Source organism: Boleophthalmus pectinirostris, unplaced genomic scaffold (genome assembly GCF_026225935.1).
Source record: "Boleophthalmus pectinirostris isolate CB_2022bp ecotype Guang Dong unplaced genomic scaffold, ASM2622593v1 HiC_scaffold_12, whole genome shotgun sequence".
Taxonomy (NCBI): Eukaryota; Metazoa; Chordata; class Actinopteri; order Gobiiformes; family Gobiidae; genus Boleophthalmus; species Boleophthalmus pectinirostris.
Genome location: NW_026571018.1, coordinates 25,476,858 through 25,499,017, shown reverse-complemented (window position 1 = coordinate 25,499,017; position 22,160 = coordinate 25,476,858). Strand labels below are relative to the sequence as shown.

At 36.6% G+C, this 22,160-nt stretch overlaps 1 protein-coding gene across 1 annotated transcript in view; it reads left to right on the top strand.

Annotated features, from left to right (window-relative positions):
- The window catches only part of LOC110158561 (protocadherin Fat 3), an 80,131-nt gene extending 67,828 nt beyond the window's left edge, over positions 1-12,303 (top strand). The window contains 6 exon segments of the mRNA XM_055148250.1: positions 4,163-4,252; positions 5,520-5,579; positions 5,805-5,843; positions 8,093-8,158; positions 10,489-10,689; positions 11,834-12,303. Of these exon segments, the coding sequence (XP_055004225.1) occupies positions 4,163-4,252; positions 5,520-5,579; positions 5,805-5,843; positions 8,093-8,158; positions 10,489-10,689; positions 11,834-12,303 (926 nt within the window).
- The last annotated feature ends 9,857 nt before the right edge of the window (positions 12,304-22,160 follow it).

Below are 22,160 nucleotides of genomic sequence, written 5' to 3'. Positions count from 1 at the left end.
TTGTTTGTTTTTTTTAAATCTAAGGTATGGAAAATAAAATATTGCATAAAATTCAACAATCAATTCAATCAACATTATTTTAGTAGTCAACTCGTCAGTGTTTTTTTATTAGTCAAATGATTAGTTCTATTGTTCCTTGGAGATTTTTATAATCTGTTTCAACCAGTTAAATATGACAAATAAAGGCTTTTTGATTTACAATATTTACAAATTAAAAAAACAGAATATGTGTTCTTTTTGTGTCATTTGGTTTAACAATGGATCGACTCCACTTTACAATTAACAATAGTGCAAATAGTCAGCAATTACTACATAACTTGCTTTTTACACATATTTATTGCTTGAATTATTATTTGTATGAGCATGAGACTAGGTCAAGTGTCCTGTCATTATCACATGAATTAATGAATACTGATTGACCAGATGTCTGAATCAGTGAAAAGCACTTATTTAGCCCAGACATAAACAAGTGTATAATTAATAAGAGAGATGCTAACAGACTTGGATACACATTGGTTGTTATTCTGTCACTACCTGGTGCAGCATGAATAAATCAAATGTTCTGAATAATTAAATGTGTGGAAAACACTTCATAAGCAAATCGGGATGGCTTATCATCTTTCTGTTTTTTGGGAACAGTGCAGCAGAAAATAGGTTAACTCCAAATTAGACTGGCTGTATTCATTCTGTGGATTAAAGATTGTTATTGGATAGTTAGATGTAACAAAAAGTATCATACTGATTGATCCATGCTGGAGTTCAGTTAGCAGTTCACATTGCTACTAGAATTGCCCCCTGCTTGTCTCTGTGGCGATGTTATTGATTTCCTTAAAATGTCCCACAATATGGCATTTACATTATCTATCTTGCATTTCTTCAATTACATATGTTTATTGCTAAGAAATGCTTTGAAATATACAAATACTCCTTTCCATAAATCTTGACTGTGACATTAGCTTAATGCCATTCTTTGGAACATTACAAGCAAAGTGTTGCAATTTCCATGGAGACCACCAGGCCTCCAACATAAAGGTTACATAGTTAACTTTTAAAGAGATTCTTCTTTAGTTTGTTTGACTCTGTGTTGCCAAGGCACCACCAGTTATCTTTGGACCTTGTTGTGTGTCAGAAATGGCCAAGGAAACAAATAGTATGTTTTTGGTGTTGATTTGGATCCTGGTGTGATTCAGGATTTTGTTTCAAAAATACTTCTCCATGGCGAGATGTGGTCAGATGCTGGCACAATTTAATAATTTACCAGTTACAAATTTGGGAAGAAACACATCATTTCCCATAATGCCTTGCCCCCTGCATGCTTTTAGTTCATCAACACAACATCTTAAATATAGTTTTATAATGTAATTACTTAATATGATTTGGAATAAGAGTCTAGTAATGTTCCAATTGCATTTTCTGTGACTCCCTTTTAAATAGCTGGCATAGATCTCTTTTTCCTTAAAATAAAAAAGAAAAAAAATCAATTATACTGTCTACTGAATTGTAATCACTGGACTACCTGCATTTACCTTTGCTGCTGCAGCTCTCTCCTCGTCACCATCTGAGAGCCCAGTGATGGTTTGAACAAAGTTTCAGCATGGAAAAACATATAGCTAAGCTTAGGTTGTATCAAAAGTGAGTATTTCTTTACTTGTACCTGTAAGACTTGTCATATGTTGACAAGGAGGATCCAAGAAAGAAGATTTTCAACAGCTCGTACAACTCTGCAAAAAGTAGAGCGGATTTACAAAAAAAAAAAAAAACTTGGGGGATGAGACTGTGGTTTGGCTCAGTGCTCCGTGGGATTAGAGCGAAAATGTTGTTAAATGTTAGCACCTAAAGGAAATTAAGAAAGCAAAACAAAAATGACATGGCAAAAACAACTATTTTTGTGGATATGTTGTGTTATGGTGTGGACATGCTGTATTAGTCCCAGCCTGGCTCATTCACAGTGATTGATGGCAGTGTCTTGCTTGGTGCATTCCCATTGGTTGGTTGGACTTGTTACGCAGCCATTGGACCGTGGCCTTCTCGCAGCTCAAGTCTGGAAAGCTGATGTTCACAAACACTTGGCTCTCACTGAAACTGTATTCGTTTTGTCAAATTAATAACCCTATACCAGAGTTCACCCAAACAAGACAATTTCATTTTGACCAAACACAGTAGCTTTCTTTTGACTTTGTATTATTGCTTTCTATTATAGTGACTGAACTCCTATAGTTTCATGAAAAGTAGAAGAATTATTCCAGTATATTATCTAATACATACTCAAACTGTTTTTTTATAATGATCTTCAGATCTATCTATCTATGTATCTATCTAAATAAATGCTAATCTATTAGAAAGCCTTGAAGTCAATAGAAAGACTGGGAATTGTAGTAGTAATAGTAGTAACAGTTGTTTTAGTAGTAAGAAAAGTAATTGTGTGCACTTTTACCTAAAATGGTTACCTATACCAGTAATTATTTTTGTATAGCTGATTTGCTACATTCCCATGTTTATTTTTAGTTTTTTTTACTATTTTATCTTTAACTTGAGTGGATATGTTGCAATCCTAAATTAGCTTGAATACAAGAAGGCAGCTCCCTCTCCATGCAAAGCAGACAAGCCAGGAGCACCTGAGAGCAAGAGACAGATGGGGAAAAGAAGAACAGGCAGTGACCGCTCCACAACAGCAGAATCTTAAGAAGGAGAAAAAAAATTGATTAGATTGTTTATGGGAGAGTGATTTACAGTGACAGGACTGTTGACTTTCCCCGTGGTTCAAGGAGAAGACAGAGAGTCATGAGGTTAATTAATGACCATTTAATTTGGCAGCACCTTCTAAATTTATAATGGATCCTTAAAAATAAAACAAGTATGTTTCCAAACAGTGATCTGTTGAGGTATTGGTGTTGGCTGAGCATCAGTCGCCTGAAGAAGTGTTTTATACCATTTCTAAAAATACTGTATTTGATTTTTACGATGCTTTTTGGACACTCAAATATGCTTCATGTTACATTATTCATTCCAATCTCAGTCTCCACACCTGTAGATGAGAGGATATTTCTGTGGCATCTCAAAACATGACTCATTACAAATGCCTGGCAGAAGCTTTTAATATAGTTCTTTTAGTCACATAATTTTACCTTTTCTGTAATTGTGTGCTACTGCTGCTGTACACTGTTGATTATATATTATTCTGCTCTCGCTGCTTTATTATTATCTGGTCTACCCGTGTTGTTTTTAAGTGGACAATATTGCATTTACAATTGATGTACACTGTCAGTATCAAGTAAATAAATAAATAAACAGCAGCCGTGTGGTCTGACAGAAGTGAGGCTGACATTCTGTGCCATCAGCCCCTTCGTCCATCACCACTCACATGTGCACGCTACATTCATAGATAAGAAAGACTGGTGAATTGCCTTACCCTTACACTTCTTCAACGATTTTACTTCAAAGCTATCAGTAGAAGTACAGGTCCTAAACCAATTAAAAACTATCAGTTGAACTGCTTAAGTTAGTCACAAGAAACAAATTAATTAAAATAAAAAGTTGCTGCCAGACAGACTTTAACAACTTTTTCCTACTTTTCCACCTTCCACCCCATAGGCCCAAACTACCTTAATCACATTAGCAGACCTGCCAATCCTTTTTATAAGCTTTTTCAGTCATCAGATAAGACTTTGTTTATGCCCTATCAATAAACTTTGCTTGAGTAATTCCTTTAAGAGCTATGTTTTGCAGTTGTTTACATAACATTTAAACTTATTTGGAGCATTTCAGTTAACTCTGGTCCACTTTAGCTCAGCACTTTTCCTCTCAGTTTCACATCTGCCCATATGAACTGCATAATGAGTGAGTTTGCATTGGGCCCTGTGTGACCACTGCAGCTGCTGAATCCTGCACAGCTTTAAATGGATTACAGCATAAATCTGTACGGCAAAACTTTAACAGAAGTTGATTGGGTATGAGCATATTGCTGCGTATAGTTTCAGTTTACATTAATAAAAAGTTTCATTATATTTTTAGCTTCCCACCACCTGGTATGGAGTGAATTAATGATACATAAAATTGTAAAGGGACTATATAAAACTAATACATTATTCTTATTTGTTTTTTCATCAGTAATATTTGTTTACATTTGTACAATTGTGTATATCTTCTATTACAGATGTGCCAGAGTTAGTGCGAGAAGGAACCTGTCTATCCGACTCCACCTCAGAGGAACGCTCACTCAGCTCATACACATCGGAGTCCTTTGATGACAATGGTACACTATCAATATCAATATCAATATCAATATCTGAAATGGATGAGCTCATTAGACACTGATCATAATCAAACTTCTCTCACGTCATATTAACAGTTTTTTGTGCGTCGTCAGTGATTCATCAGAAATAAGCAGCTATGTTTGATACGATCGAACCATGCATGGCCCTTATTGGCTAATCCACCCATCAATCCCATGTGTGTGAAGTTTTCAAGCTGCATGTCTTTGTAAAGTATTTCAGAAGTGTATTCTTGGCTTACAATACAGAATACAAATGTCTTTATTGCAATGCACACTCATATTTTCTTTTACTCCAAAGAAAAAATGCTATTGGAATCAGAGCTTGTCTATACATCAGTGTAACACATAATTTTCAATACTGTACACGATCATTTCAATCTGATTTTAAGACTCCACATGCTATTCCTGCAAGTCTACCACACACATTTGTCTTCAAGGTGTTTATTTCAATGCCTTTCCCGGATGCTACAGCTTGTTTTCCCCCTGATAACTCACTGCCATTGATCTCTGGCTAAATATAACAGGTTGGAGTCCCACAGTAATGAGCACGTGTGGGTGTATGTCATAAGATAAGACTATGTTGTTCCTTTCCTTTATAATTACTGTTTGCTGAGAATCCTGGTGTCCTCTGTCTGTGCCACATGCACCTATAGGGCTAGCATACATGTCAGATATGGCTGTTAGTCGTGACATGTTGTTTCCCTGTGTGCAAAAATAATAAGTCTCCTCCCAGTCAGGGCATATGCATGTACTCCATGTTCTACCACAGCAATATGAGAAAAAAAAGAATTGTGTTTATGAAACTAGTTTCAAATCTGACCTAACTGTGGATAAATGATCTCTGAGAAATTTAGAACTGTGATCTTGTTTCAATTTCTAATTTATTTTTAGCAAAAATTCTGTTCCCCTGTCCCAGTACATATTTTAACACAGACATTAAACATTAAGATCTGACAGTAAGTAATTGATAATAGACAAATATACACTGCAGATCATTTGCCATGGAAATTACATACATCTAGTGAGCATCTTTGATCATTCTAATTTTAACTTCTTTTTGAATTTGTGCCCACTTGGTTCAAACAATTTCCCAATCAGAAATTATGTTAGGTGAAAGATCATAAAATAATGTATTTGTTTTGTTTATAACGTTACTACACTCACTACACTACACTACTACACATCAAAATTGTTATATATTCTGCAGTCAATTAGTCTCACTGATTTCTTTCTCTGCTTTCTACAGCCTCCATAGTAACTGTCATACGTCTTGTCAACGATGCAGTCAACAATATCGAAAATGAAGGTACTATGACGTTTTTCTGTACACACTGCCCGTCTATTATTCAGAAATGAATTGAGAATAGAGTTTTTCCCCCTCATTCAGAAAACTACATAGATGGCCAATATTTTTGTCAGTAGGCCTACATATGACACAAGATCTCTTCTTTCTTATTTGGTCTGTCTGTGTGCTGTTTTGTTCTCCCTCTGTCTAACTCTCTTTTTTCTCTCTCTCTCATCACCTTTGTAGTGTCAAACATGGACAAAGAACCGCGGCGGAACAGTCCTGGTGAGTGAGATGCAAACCCAACCAAAAAACATCTTATCCAACCATCCCTTTTGGTTTGTTTTTCAAGCCACAAGCCTCTGAACCTTTTGTTTGCTCCATTTTTGTCATACTTAATCACTCCTTGTGCAGAAGAGATTGCCTTTTGTGTCGCGAGTCTTTTCTTTGAATGTAAACGTCGAGTTTCTTCTCGTTTATGGACTTTTTACTACTCGCCTCCAGGCAGCTCCCAAATAACAGTCAAAATGAAACCTGATATATATAGTTTTCAGAATGATAAAAAGTTAGGACTGTTGCCACAATTAACAATTAAAAACTAAATATGATATATTTTGAATAGAAATAGAGGACATTTATATAACGGGAAGCTGAAACCCTTGTCCAATGTTACTCGCAAGTTTAATCTACATTATGTTGTGCACATTTTAACTGAAAACACAACAAGTTTTAAAATTTGTGGACATTATATTTATTTATTTATTGTAAGGCTAGCTGTACATCCAAAGCACAGTATTGTGCCTTGCCGGTCAGATCTTGACGTCATCAGTTTCTGTAATGTCAACTTAACCTATTTCCCAGAGTGAATGATTGTCTGTTATTGTAGGTTCGTGCTTGTGGGGCTGAATCTTAACAGAAAAAATTACATTCTCATTTTTAGAAAATGTCTTTTTAAGAATACAGTAATATTGGCTCTTACCCTCAATCTGAGATCTTGACATAATCAAATGTTATAAAATGAACCTCACCGATTTCCACAGTGAATGACTGTCGCCCAATATTTGTCTTTCTGTCAGCCCCCATAACTACCTGAGGCCCATATGTTGCAGTAAGGACTGTTGGTGAAGACCTATTCAAGAAAATAGTCTAAAATGAAACACAGATATTTTCTGTGTGTAGGATGTTTATTTGTATGAGCCAAGGACAAAGCAGAGAAAATATTAACCAGCCCTGAATGTTTGAGCTGCCTCTTTAACCTATTGAGATACTGACGCCCACCTTCACTTTAAACCAGCCTACACATTAATGTCATGTAATGACTACAGGTCATTATTAGGCAGCTAAATAAACTTGACTACAATTTACACAATACTTTAATACATAATTTCCTTTCTGGTACAATATGTAGTATACTAGAGAATTAAGTTTTAAAAAGTGGATTTATATCAGCCAAACGCATCATTCTTTATTTTCCCTAAACTGCATATAAACATTTTTGTACCAGTGACTGCCACTGAGGGTAGGGCTGGTAAGTGCACACATCTGTAAAAGCCTCACTTAAAGTATCCTTTGTTGCAAGCATGTCTAAATTGTTAATAAGTATAATTTTGATCTAAAATAAATTTAAAAGATTAAAGCTCCTGGTCACTGAGGTGTAGCAATAGACAGTTTAACCAGAGCCTGCAGCACCTCTCTGAAGTTTCAGCTGCTTCAAGTCCAGTCCCACGATGCACAAAATGATGCACAACTGAAGGCCATTCTTTCACTTCACTTTATAAGAAGAAGAAGACACCAAACAATTTAGACTATATTCATTAGCATGTAATTAGTGGCTCATTGTTCAAAGTGAGGGCTATTTAACTAACAACCCAGTGTTTGATTACATAATTACACATTGTAGAGATGTAGGGCTGAACAATATGCATAAAATTAAGAACATGCTCGAGTAAAACCATGTATTTTTAGTCAAATATGTCCAAATAAAAACTGAACAAAACCAAAGCTGAATGACAACATAATTAACCGCAAAATCTGTAATTAGTTTTATTTGGGTTAAAGTAACACTGTGCAGCTTTATTAAGGTGTCACATGTGTGTATGATTCGTCAGAAATTGAGAGTTAAAACCATACTGAAAACATTTCTCAATAGAACTTGAAGTTTTATTCCCTACTGTAGATTAGTGGATCCAAAGTAACAACAGTTTCATGTTACACAACACCATATGAAGTGTAAACACCAGCATATGGCCAATAATGATGAGAGACTTTAAGGGAACAACAAAGGAATAGATCCTCAGTGTCCTTTAGGATTATGGGGTTTCCAAATATGACTATTTTTGTTTGTAACCTAAAGCACTATGACCTGTTTACATGTGTCATTGATGCACTAAATGGCTGCCTTCCAGACCCCTTCTTCTGTACTGTCTCTTCCCTAGTGTCATTCTTCACTGTGCTGTCTGTTTGTGTGGCGAGAGTTTCATCATCAAAGCTTTGGTTCCATCACATATTTGTTTTGTTTTGTACTTCGATCACAGTGCGCCGCCACCAGCCCAGCAATGATGAAATTTGCTTAGAGTTCGTCAAAGAATACCTAGTGGATTGTAAGCTCATTTATCTATATTATACCCTGTAACCCCTTTACTGTCTACCCAGAACCGAGGTTATTCCAGCAGCTCGCCGTTTGCTCTCTGATGTTGTGTGGCTTGCTGGCAGTCACAGTGACTCACACATCTCCATTGGCACACACAAAACATTATATATTTTTACCAAGAGCTGGAAAGGCTAATGAAGAGCAAGCACCATCCCACACAGGCAACCCTCTGGCTATCCTCACTTCGTCAATATGAGATTTTTTTTCCTCTCCCCTCATTAATTTAAGTATGAATTATGCAACCGCCTGCATGCTGTGTGTTGTCCTTCTAGATTAGTGTTCCATGTTCATACCTGTTGCACTTCTTTTTGGTAGAATTCTTAAGAAGTCTTGTTTTATATGAAATATTTAGCAACATAAAATAGTCCCACAGATGCAGTGCAGTGGTAAATATTGACACAGCAGAGGAGGTAATTATGAGCTTGTTTTCACACAAGGCATAAATTATAGTTCAGATTGTTTGAAGTGGGGTTACGTGAGGTTCTTATCCATATTTAATGTTTGATCACACGTAGCAGGCACATTGTGAGCGCTGGGAGGAATTTTCCATCTGGAGTCATAGTGAAAGAACCTATTCCCACTGACCCAAGGCAAACGCAATAAGCTCCCAGGACAATCACTACTGTACCACATAGGGGTGGGGTGTCTCATTCATCAGTATGTATGGGAATGTGTAATTACAATTCACCAGCACACCTGCAATGCCTTTCTCCTGACTGTGGAGACTGAGCTCATACAGAAAGCACGCTAGTTTCAGCAAATAGGAATGCATCGAAAAACACTGGCCTCAAGGATTTATTTGGGAAACACGTAAAACTACAAATTCAATTAGCTGTAAACTGAAAACATACACATAAAAAAACAAAAAAGCTTAAACATAAATATGCACTGTTCAACTTTTCTGGTGGAGGGTCTGATCCCTACTTGTTTTCGTGGAGATGTTATTGCTTTGCCACATATGGTATCTATAAAAACAAGCATGTGACCCGACCAAGCAAGGTTACAGTCTAGATCTATGGAGAGGTGACTAGAGGTGAGCAACAAAAACAACTTAAATTGAATGAATGCAAGATGAATACATTTAATGGCGTACTGTGCAATATTCCAGATAACAAGGCAATAATGTCATAGAGATGAGATGATAGGGGACCCTCCCCCAGAATGTTACACAGCGCACCTTTAATTACTTTAAAGGTGCACTGTGAACCAGAAAGGTCACAGGGACATTACAATCCATCTAAACCAAAGGTGTGCCATATAATTCTGCTGGTGCAGCGTCCACCACCTGTCTCTATGGAGACATTAGTGTTTTGCGTGGAATATTCCACAGTCAGGCATTAAACTCATCAATCTTCCGTTGGTACACTTTTGGTGTTTTTATTTTATTTCAGGGTTAAAGGTGCACTGCGTAACTATTTGTGGCCATGGAGATATTACTGCTTAAAGAATGTTCCAGCATATGACAATAAACATATCTTTTTAGTAGCCATTTTTCTTACTGTGAGCAGGGTTTCCTCTCCACAGATCTGACCTGTAACTCTGGGATGGTTGCTTGTTGTCATAAAGACAGATAAAGTTAATGCTATACTATGGAACTTTCTTGGCAAAGCAGTGACATCTCCTAAAAGACAATCAGGTGGTGGATCCTCTACCAGTTAATTTACATAGTGCACCTTTAATGAGTAAATAAAGACCACAAGTGCAAGTTCATTCACTGGATATTCTATTACAAAGGGTGTCACTTTTCATTCCGTTTATCAAAATTTTCCAGAAAGCCTTAAAAGAGTATAGACATACAGTACATACACTTGACATCAGATCACAGAGATATGGGTCATTTTAAACATTTCCCCTGTGTCGTGTGAGCTACTTCCCCTCCATCTTAATAAATAGGGACAGTGGTGCTATTGCTTTAGAGCCGCATTGATTTATTGACACCTGCTAATGGGTCATAATGTCATTTCTGGCTTACAGTGCGGAAAACCAGTTAGTGACACAAGACACACATTTGAGTTATATGTATTCTTTGCCTTGGCAGGTCCTGAGGGTGGGTTTGACTTGAGAAGAGATTCATATACACCTCATTTAGGTGCTGTTAAGAAAATGCTATTTGACAAGCTTGATAGCACAAAGCAAACAAGTACAAATAAAGTTAACTCATCTGTGTCATCTCTCAGACGTCCAGGTATGATAAATGTCTTCGCTGTAAGACCTTTTCCAGTTGACAGATTTGAATTTTTCTTTTGCTATTTGAGTAATTTTGGATTCTTGTCTCTCTAGCTTCACAATGGGAGTCGTCCAGTCAGTCTGCAAGTTGGTTATCACCCTCACGCCTGCGCCCGCCTGAAATGGGGTCCCACTATGACCCAGATGACACCCAACAGACTATCAGGAGGGGGGGCAGCACAAGGTCCCTACAACTTGATTATAGAGTCATGAGTTTTGGGAGCAACGGAGATAGAGGAAGAGCAAGAGGAAGTGGTGAGATACATTATTTAAACCAATCGCCATGCTCCATTTTGTTGTTTCATTATTAGACACGCTGCATGAAAATGTTTAGTTTTCAGCTAAATGTGTTTTTGTGAAGTTACTTATCTGTTAGGGCCACTGTGCCATCTGCTCCATTTCTTTTCCATATCAATGTCTTCAGTGTGAGACAACAAAAACTCCTCCTTGTCCTGGTTTACTTAAAAACAGCCAAGTAGTGGGAGTTTTGTGGCATGTTTTCAGTGTACATAACATAAGTATAGACTATTTTTGTTCTTATTAAAAACAAGAGAAGACAAGTAATTAGAATTATATTGTGTGGCAACAAATTATCTCACAATAACACAAATAGAATGTCAGGGTTTAATTAAAGGTGCATTATGTATCTTTTCTGCTTGTCTCTATAGAAATGTTGTTGCTTTGCATGGCAGTTCCAGAGTCTGGCATATGATTTCACTTGACTATCATGCATTTATTAAATTCCAGGTGTTTTTATTGCCAAAAATACACTGAGCAACTGGCACTCACAAATCTGACCCGTAACTTTTCATGAAAATAGATAGAAATTTGCCAGGCTGGTGCCACCTAGTGCCTCCGCTCAATTTCATTTCTCTCCAGCAACTAGGTCCGCAATTGGAAGACACTAGACGGTTTGCAAGAACCCCAGAAGTTGGTCAGTCAGCAAAGAGCTGTGAAGCTATGACTGGGTCCTTTTTTGTGGTACAGCACAACAGTAATAAAGCAGTCGAGATGGATGTAGACGAAGCCATACATTCTGTGTTGGCAAGATGGAGAACTTAAAGCCAGAACAAAGAGAATGTTTGGTGAATTTTATCAAGGGGAAAGACCTTATTGCCCTTCTTCCTATGGAATCTGGGAACAGTTTAATATACCAGTTAACCCTGTTAGCGGTGCATTACATACGTTACGACCAAATAGCATCGACTGGTTAAATTAAAAAAGTACTCACCTACCATCCAGCGAACAATACTAATACTGTGAGGTCAGACGGTTTCCACGAAGTGAAACCAGCTGATGAATCAGGCTACAAAGACATAGCATCTCCATGGAAACAGGCAAAAAGTTACATAGTGCGCTTTTAAGTCAAAATACAATTAAATGTTTTTATATTCTTTAGGTAAGAGGCTGTTCCAGTGGGAGAGGAACCAGTCGGGTGAATGGGAGCGGAGACGAGTTCTCGAACATGAGACAAAAAACAAGGAGCATGACAGAGACATGTGCAATGACTCTCCTGTATATGAAGAATACAGAGAAACCAAACCAGGAGACCAAGACACAGAGGGCCTGTACGACACTCTACCCCCGACCCGTCCAGCCTACGAGGGGTACCCATCCAGCCCGCCAGGCCTCAACCTCCATCCCGCCCAGCTCTTGCCCCCCCTGAGGGCTTGGGAGCTACAGACTGGGGAGTGGAGGCGGAGCTCAGAGGAGGAACAGGTGGAGGTGACTGCTGCCACACTGTCCGGACCAGGGGACGAACTAGAAAGGCTTTTGAACCTGGTGTCGCTACGAGCCAGGAGGGCCACCCGGATAAACCGCACCTCTACGGGATCAGAGCCAACCAGTGGATGGGACTCCTACCACTGAGCACCTCTGTTATATGAGACTAATTATTCCTATGAAATAATGTAGGCAGTGACCCGAGGTTTATCACACTTGACATTAATCAAACACCACTATGTGAAAAATGATAAAAAATATTTCCATAGTTACGTTTCATTACGTGTAATTATCCCACTTTAATCAAGCACTAATCCACTGCAAATCCAGGCTGAGGACAATAAGCTGCAATAGATGCTATCAACCTTTGCTACTTGAATAGTGTGAATAATGAGAAACGTTTTCATACCTTTTCAAAGACCATTTATTAAAATATAAAGCATTTCTATTTTTTTAGTATTAAATCTATATGCTCTACCACCCACATCTGCAAAACTGTTTGGTCCAATAATTCTTATACATCAACCTATTTTAATGTTCAAGAGCTATTGGGACCGGCACAGAAAGTACATGAGCTAGCTTCGATACACAGTCAGTATACTGCAGGTGAATTGCTGTGTTGAAAGCACGCCAAAATTTGGAAGCTCCGAATGAAGAGTTAAAGTTTGTCTTAAAGCTGAATTTGCACCTGAATAGAGGACTGTTACTATATGCCTCATTGTGAATGTAAAGGTGTAAATGTGTTCCTATGGAGAATTTAAATGTATTTCTTTTTTATTTTGTAACTCTTCTTTTTCATGTTGAGAGACCATGCCGTCTAGCTTATAGATTTTTTTTCAACTTGGAAAACGCTTTATAATAATTACACTCTAAATAAATAGTTATGGATTAGTGAGCTCTGACAAGTAATTAATTATACACAGTGCACATCCTCAACATATTTACCATTATGTTACAAGTGGGATTTGCATTTCATTTTCTTTGGTATTTGTGTATTTTGTTCCTGAGTTTGTGAGAAGTGTATGTAATTTAGTGTATGAAAATATGAATCCTTTGTATTTATTGCTTAAAATGTATAGTAAAATGTCAATGTTTTTATAACTATATTAATTGAAGTAAATCCAGTAAATGTTATCAGCAATGAGGTGTTTTTGTCAGATGTTCTTTTAAAATGAAACAGACGGTGATATCCACACAGTTTGGTCCCGTTGCAGCGTAGATACTCTGGTGCTTTGGTACACCGGTGAGAACATACTCCCATCTGCTGAATGTACATGTGCTGGTTTCTTTACATAGCTCACTGCACTCAATTTACCTTGAGAAAAATCACTCCACTAAAGCCATACATCATCCAATTTAGAGTATTTTAATTAGAATTTACACAATGTCCCTGAGTGTAAAATAAGCTGATGCAAGTGTTTTCCCAACCGTGGTACTGGTCTATGTGGGTATTATACATGTGTCAGTCCTGCTGTGTCTGGATAACATTTGCTTCACTGCCATTTTGTAGGCTTAACTTAGACAAGTAGGGTGAGCACATCAATGGATTTTATAAGTGTCAAATCAGGTGCTTCTCCAAGACAAGTGAATATAATTAAAATACAAAATCAGCCTCTTACTGTACAAAAAATGTGTCACACAGGCTTGAATAAAATGTCCAAGGCACACTGATTACAAAAATAAAAGTCATTTATTCAAATGAGACACCATTTTGTAGGTTTATTCTGGTTTTATTGTAGAATGAAAGGCATAATGAAGCTCATTCTGTCTTTGTTCATTGTTATTTTGTCTTGTTTTACAGCAGTTTTAGACATGTTTTTGTTCTTGTCATTTTTGTCTACATTTAGTTCTCATTTAGAACTTACTTTAATAAAATTGGATCTTAATAAATGCATAGTTAGAGAAAATGGCAATAGAATTCTATTGTGTAGAAACAAACTGCACCAGAATAACACAAAAATAATGCCAAGGTGTAATTAAAGATGCACTAAGTAACTTTTGTGGTGGAGGGTTCACCAGAGATGTTGTTGCCTTGCTGGAATGTTCCAGTGGTATTTGCCTTGTCTATCATGCATTTATTATATTGCAGGTGTTTGTATTGTACATACATGCCAACATGCTCCCATGTGAGTGCCGTCTCTCCCCAGATCTGATCTGACCTGTAACTTGGTAGCTGCTTGACATTTTTTATCTAGATTTAGTTCTAATTTAGTCCTGTTAGACTCAGCTTTAGCATCGGTTTAGTTTGTTTGTTTTACTAATATTGTGTTGTGGTCATGTGTTCATTGTGTTTATAAGACATCCCAACATTTTAACATGCCCACAGTTTAAAATTGAGGAGGAGCTCAATAGCGTTTCTCTTTTAACTGACAAAATACAGATGTTTAGGGTATGTAGGGTAAACATTTCCAATGGTCTACATGAAACCGAAACTGGCGCAAAGGTAACTGTGTCCTTACAGCACAAATGAAGTTAAAATTATTATACATTTTCAATGTGTATTTTGTCTCAGACTTAAATCAGAAGATTAATATGGCAAGTGTAAGCATACTGTAAGCATACTTGAACACAAATACTTTCTAATTCTCAACATATTGTCCAGTCAAACATAGTTTTATTTACTTTCAGGTTATATATCTCCTCCGGCAGTGCAGCTTTACTCACAAACCTCCTGTATACTTTGTACATAATCTAAATTTCCTTCTTCCCACCTGACATTTCCATGTGATCCCCACTATGAGCTTAAAGGCTTTAGGAGTGATGTGAATGTAGCCGTGAAGTACAGGCGCTCATGCATAAACATACACATGGTTGGTTTTGCCCCATTGATAGCAGTGAAATGCTTCCACTCATTCATGCTTAACCAACATAACAGGATTAAACGTGGTTTTAGAAAGAGTATGTTGTTAAATGGCAGTCCAGAAAATAACATGTTGTAAACAAGATCTATTAGGCATTTGCTCTGACTAAAGGATGTACTGAATATTTTAAATAGGTTGTGATTATAGTGTCTTCTTGAAAATAAAGCAGTCATCATTTACTGTCATAGTTTAAAATGATAATTGTATACTGATATAGCTGGCAAATATAAGGAAAGCAAAGTATTCAAGCTCAACAGTTCAAATAAATGATACAGAACTATTGTGGGATAACAATTCTGCAAAGACAAAATGTGCCTTTGCCTATAGCAAAATATATATTACTTTTCAATTGCCCAACAGAGAATGGAAACAAAGAATGTTTTGTTACTAAGCTGAAATGGGCAGTGGTCAAATGGTGATAATATTGTATGGTAAAGCTTTTAAAATAGAAATATCTTAAAGGGCTCTGTACAAAGTGAACAAGAGTGACTACTGCTGCTATGTGACAAATGTCACAGAACTTTTGTATCCTAATCATGATGGACATAGCCGAGAAGCTATTGTCTTCAATTGGTACGGTAATAAAATGTATTGGTCAAAGTCAAAATGCACTGCAAAACTTGTATGACATTAAAGATATCTTCCATTTATTTATCCATTACATTTTATTGCTAAAGAAATACTAAAAACACATGCATTCTTACAGCATGGTTGTCTTTATACAAATATGACCTGTTACTTGTAACCTGTAACTCCCTGCTGTGGAACAAGCTGGCAGACCCTCCACTAAAAAAGTCAAAAGAGAAACTAAATATTTTTAAGCACAGTTATTACTGATAGCTAAGGGCAATTGTGACCTTTAATAAAATGGGTTTATGCAACTGAGCAGATTTAATGTACATTGTATAAATTTCAACAAACATCATCAGAGCCAAATAAAGGGAACAAAATGCTTTAGAGTTGTTGTCTCTTAAGAACACTAAAATAAAATAAATAATATTTAATAGTTGATGGTAAAACACCTAATTACTCTTTCTGAGATGTGCATTTACTGCACCTCAATTTCCTTCACTGTTGAGTCACACGTCCTCGGTGACATTGCGATGATCTCCCTGTTTATAATCAGCTTTACTTGGGTGAATGGTGCCCATATGTGTGTTAAATAGCAGTTAATCCTGGCATGCCAGTCATTCATATTTCACTCTCAGCTGTCGACTGTAATGTGACAGGTTCATTTTCTAAATCCAAGGCTTAACAGAAGAAAAAACACCCATCATTCCCACTTTTGGGAATTTGCAATATCCTTTTCTTTTGAAATATTTACTTATCATTTAAGATTTTAAGACTGTTTTAGATGGGGCTTGGCCACATTACATTTAAGTTTCTTTATGATTTTTCTCTTAATAAAAACTAATTAAAATGTCCTTCAGTATTGATTTCCTGAACTTTAAACAATACAGACTTAATTAATGTCTGAACACTGCTCTGAACCATCTGCTCTACTGACAGTGGATTGTTGTGACCCAAGCTAATCATTGACAGTTAGAGATGAGTGACTCTTGAATGTGATGAATTGCACAGCCCTGCTTTTAGATCTATATTTCAGGAATAGAACACATAAGACTTTGGGCCTTTTTGATTTCGTGAGGTTTTGGCTGTACACTGCATCTGCATTAACCAGGCCATGATCAAATTACACAGAGTAATGGTCTAGAGGTGCACAACTAAATATATGGTTCTGCCATTATACGTACACAAAGGTTTATGGGTCTGTTTGTCATGAAATAAACAATGTATGACCACCAATGAAATCCCAAGTCATTATCAGTGGGGAGAGAATGGTCCAAATTTCTGCCGATAGCTATAAGAATACAGCGACCTTTATATAAAATGAGCTTTGGCAGTTGACTAGATGTTTTAGTACAAATGCTGCTCAAATTGCATGATCAAAATTAGCCTTTAGGTTAAACTGAAAAGTAATTATTAATTTATTGCTTAAACAATCTTATGCATGTGTGACATTATTTTTCGTCTCTGGATAAAAAAGCAACTGCTGTATCTCATATCAGAGCCAAGACAACATTTTAGTAATAAATGTTTAAAGCTTGTAATTATGTTTTTATTTACCTGAATTCCTTGTTGTATAAAAAGATTTAATTAATAGCTTCACACATTTTACCAAGAAAAGAGGACAGATTATCAGGTCTACGCCATTTTAATAGGTTTTAATAATACATGTTTTTACACTTGTCAAATTACAATAGCACTTCCTATCTCTGTAATATGACTTGACCAAAATATGGACATTTTAAATAGCTGTCAGTCATTATTGTGAACTCAAACTATCAAAGCTAAAAGACACACATCATCAATATTTGCCCTTTACCTTTACACAGTTCACCTCCTTGTATACAGTTTAGCTACATTTGGAGAAGACTAATTGGTGGCCATGGCTGTGATAGAGTTGTGATGTTCCTAACTGGTGATAATTGGCTCAATAAACTTCAAATCCGGAGCGTTAGAGAACATGTGACCTGCACACTTTGGCATTTGATAATGACTTGATTGGAAGTAAAAGGTTGAGTTGTTCTCGACTTGGGTACTATCACTATTAACAGTCAGAGAATTGTTATGTGAAATTCTTGAGTGAGCTACTGGGTCCAAATAATTTCCCTTGAGGACTCTCCTGCTCACCCACTGCATCAGACTATAAAGGGACAGAGGAGCTCATTCTCAAACAGGCTACCGCTCAAACAGTGAGAGATACAGGATTCATACCATACTCCGTACAACTGTGCAACAACTCGCCCTTATGTAATAGATATAGTGATGTGTAAGCTACTGTGTCCAAGTAATTTCCCTTGTGGGATAATAAAGTTTATCTTGGCAGTATAGTCTAAAGTATAAGTCTAAAAATTGACAAGTTGAAGTAAAATGTAAGTAATACTCAGTGAATGGTCTCTACATCAATCAATGTACCAGTGTTAATCTTCTGTTATTAGACAAACTATATTGATCCACAAAGGAAATTACGTGGATAATTGAGACACAAACAGAGGTGGTCAGGTTGTTGTTAAAAATTACATATAAAGGTCAAATGCGGTCCTTTGTCTGAATAATTATGGCTAGAATGTAGTAATTTGTAAGAAAACAACAATTACAACAATTATTATTGTGCTTTCAAATAATCAATAGTGTTCCACAACTGACCAAATGACTACATTGTTAAAGCTACTATATTTCACATCATTGACTCTTGTGAGTTTCTATGTATGTTATAATGTTACCTCATAAAAAACATACCTGGAGTTGTATTTTGTTTCATTTACACATGTCTAACCCCTTATTGTTAGTGTCTACATCTCCAAAGCTCAAAATGTTCTGTTCCTCCTTGTGACGCCATGAAGTAGTAGTTTCAATAGCTTCTTTTACCTTTAGGTCAGTAGAGACTGTCAATCCTAGGGTTGAAATATCCAAATGATTATAGTGAAGCTGTTTCAGGTGGAACAGAGTGTTTTTTGTATGAGAAAACTCATACTAAACGTAGCGGCCAAAATGCACCTCCGGCCACCGTGTGGCACTATGTTTTTGTTTTCTTTTTTCTTTTTTTTATTTTTTAATTTATTTATTTAAAAGGGACAATGCATATTCATGAACATATACTTGTAAATACGCCAGAATTAGCCCTAAGGCTACTTTTCATCTGTAGTCCCTGGCAGGTCAGAGAGATAGAGACATAAAACATAAGAACATAAAACGCGTCACAATAGACAAACACACAAGCATGACATACAACACTGACATTTACATAGGAGCATAACATTAGTGATCACAGATCTGGTTTCTCTTAAGCCATCGCTTCAGATTAGTTTTAAATGAACTGAATGTGGTGGAGTCTCTTATAGCAGCTGGGATGTTGTTCCAGATTTCTGTGCCCTTGACTGATAACACCTGTTGACTGAAAGTTGTGCGTCTATAGGGTATTGCACAGTCGCCTCTGATAGAGGCTCTTGTTACCCGACCACTAGTGCTGGACCTGGGCTTAATGAACTCACCCAGAGCTGGTGGAGCAAGTCCATTTAAGATTTTGTAGACTGAGCAGGCGAGGTTTAAATTTTTGAAAATTTCCCAAACTTAAGATATTATACTTCTGTAGTATGAGACAATGATGAAACGATAAAGATTTCCTATCAAATATCTTTAACGCTTTTTAAAAAAGTGATTCTATTATTTTTAAGGTTGTCATGCTTGTTAGTGACCAGTTAGTAATGCTGTATTCAATATGAGAGAGAATCATGCTGTGGAGAAATATTTTAGCTGCATTTTCTGGCAATGATGCTCTAATTTGCCTAAAATTGTGAATATTAAAATTAACAATTTTTGATATGTTTTTTACATGTTTTTTAAAAGTTAAAGTGGAGTCCAAGGTAACACCAAGATACTTCTGTGGGTTACTACCTATTTAAGATCTCTAATTAGGCAATACAGGTGTTGCAGATTGATGAGGAACAGTCTTTTGACCGTGTTCACGGCTCATGCTAAAATAAAGGAATATTTGAGCTTTTACTGGAGTTTTGGGCTCATTTATATGGAAACACATGTCAAAAATACCTTTTAAAATTTGCATCCTAGGGGCTTGTGTGGCATAGTGCCACACTGCCCCTGTACTAAATATGCAGGTTTATGTGTTAAACATGTGTGAATTAAATAAAAACTCAGGTATGCTTGTGACGAGGAAACAACATTATAACAGATCAGAAAATAGCATAATATGGACCCTTTAATATTTAGTTAGAACTCAGCGTTTGATTAGATTCATGGAAACTTTGTCCTTGTTATGTCACGGTCCTATTGTAAACAGAATAAACAGCAGCAACCTGGCTGTGCTACTGACAACATCTCCATGGTAACCAGACATTCATAGTGCGTATTAATTTTTGTCAAATTTGCCCATACACAAGGCACTTGAGCCAATTATGTTTCATCTCTATGCATTTAGACTTAGACTTAGACAAACTTTATTGATTCACAAGGGAGATTATTTGGACACAGTAGCTCAAACATCACAATATAATGTAATAACAAGGAGAAAAAATATACATGGTGATAATAAATTCTAAATAAGTATAGCAAAAAGAGACAGGGGTCAAATAAGGCATAATTATATAAATGTATATGTACAAGTCAAAAAATTAAAAATATGTAATAAAATACAAAATCTCAGCTATATACAAGAGGTCATAGGGAGACAGTTCATATGATGACTGTCAGGACATAGGGTTATCCATTACATAAGGATGAGTTGTTGTACAGTTGTAAGGAGTATTATCTGTCACATAAGGATGAGTTGTTGTACAGTTGTAAGGAGTATTATCTGTCACATAAGGGTGAATTGTTGTACATCTGTATGGAGTGTGGTATGAATGTTGTCCTGTATCTGTCACTGTTTGAGCGGAGCTGTAAGAGCCTGAGAATGAGCTCCTCTGTCCCTCTATTTTTATTAATTTATTTTAATTTTTTTATTATTATTTGTTTCGATATTATCATAAGTAAATATATGCATAGACTTCATCCATTTTGTCCACTCTACCCAGCCCTATGTGCATAAGCTACAAGTGTGTAATATTTCCTACACCTGGGGCAGCCAGAACCACACTCTTTGACAAAGATGAGTGGAGCCGTATCCTGTCTCAATGATTTCAGAGGGACAAATGCTCTGTTTGTGTCAACAAACACATATGGCTGCTTGCACATAAAAAAAAAAAAATCTACATAAAGGACCAAGAAACAGTGCAGATAAAAAACAACAACAACAACAACAATTGAAGCACCAAACTATTACAGAGAAAAGAAGTTACATATTTTGTTGTTTTTCAAGCTCTATAGTTCGGTTCCAGAACCTTTTGGATTCAAACAGAATGCAGAATGCAATAAATAACCAGGGGCTAAAATACTGATGTTTGATATGAGCAGGTTGGCCAACATCAGAAAAAAAAAAAGCAATCATTTTGTGCAGTGTTTCTATGTTATAATATTTCATATACATGTTTGTGTGTAGACTCTGCACACCTGACTGGCCGACAGGTGTGTTGGAGGAGAAGCACTTAGCTGTTTTCAAGAAAAACTCCTGCACACTGTCTCACTCCTGTTTTTCTTTTATTGATACAATGTTTCGGTCCCACAGACCTTCCTCAGGTCATGTACATTTCATATACAGACATATTTAAACCGAGTGGAATAGTTGGGAATAGATTTTAGTCAAATGTCGACCATCTTGTTCCTGTTGTATTCTGTACTTCAACCACTAAAACACCAAAGGTACAAGGTGCACGTCTCAGGAACTGGATGTCTTTTTTTTGTTCATTATTGTGAAGTATTACATTCATTGAGAATCCTTCTTCAAAAATAATAATTATCAAACTGCTTTGTATTATCTTGTCATTGTACTAATATTGCAATAATGTTCCTTTGTAGCTCACCCGCAGTGGTCAGTCTTGTCAGTCTACTGCTGTTTTCCAATCAAGGCCAATGTCAAAATACTGTAGATCTTGACAAATTACAATATAAGAAACAAACTATGAAATGTCAACACTTCCTATAGAAAACGGCATGGAAATCAATCATTGTCCGCTTCAATTTGCAAAATGTAAGTGATCTGTGTGTGATTGCACTCCTCTTTGGAATTTTAATTGTTACGTTCAACCACATACTAACTAGAATACTGGGACTAAACCTTTTAAAATAATGTGTTACAAAGCTGTTCTTTATCCCTCAAGTATCTACAGAACAGCCAAATACCAAGTACGGGCCAAGTATGACCAATAAATATGGTGATATGGCGATATCAGCTGTACTGATATTTGGCAGCTGATATCCAGTCCAACAGATTTTTCAGTATTGCCACCAGTATCCGATACCAGTATCATATCAGTGGATCCCTACTCCAACCTCTGTCTATTAATTAATATTACTGTAGGGGGCTGCCAAGGTAAGTCTTCTTGCCCCCAAATTTGTTTCAACCACCCTGCATATTGTTATAGTGTTCATGATACTAGTGCTCATTCTACAACTGTCAGAAGGTTTACAGTGGAGGGATGTGTTGCTAGTGCTTGTCAGTTTTGTAGATCACTTCTTTAAAATGAC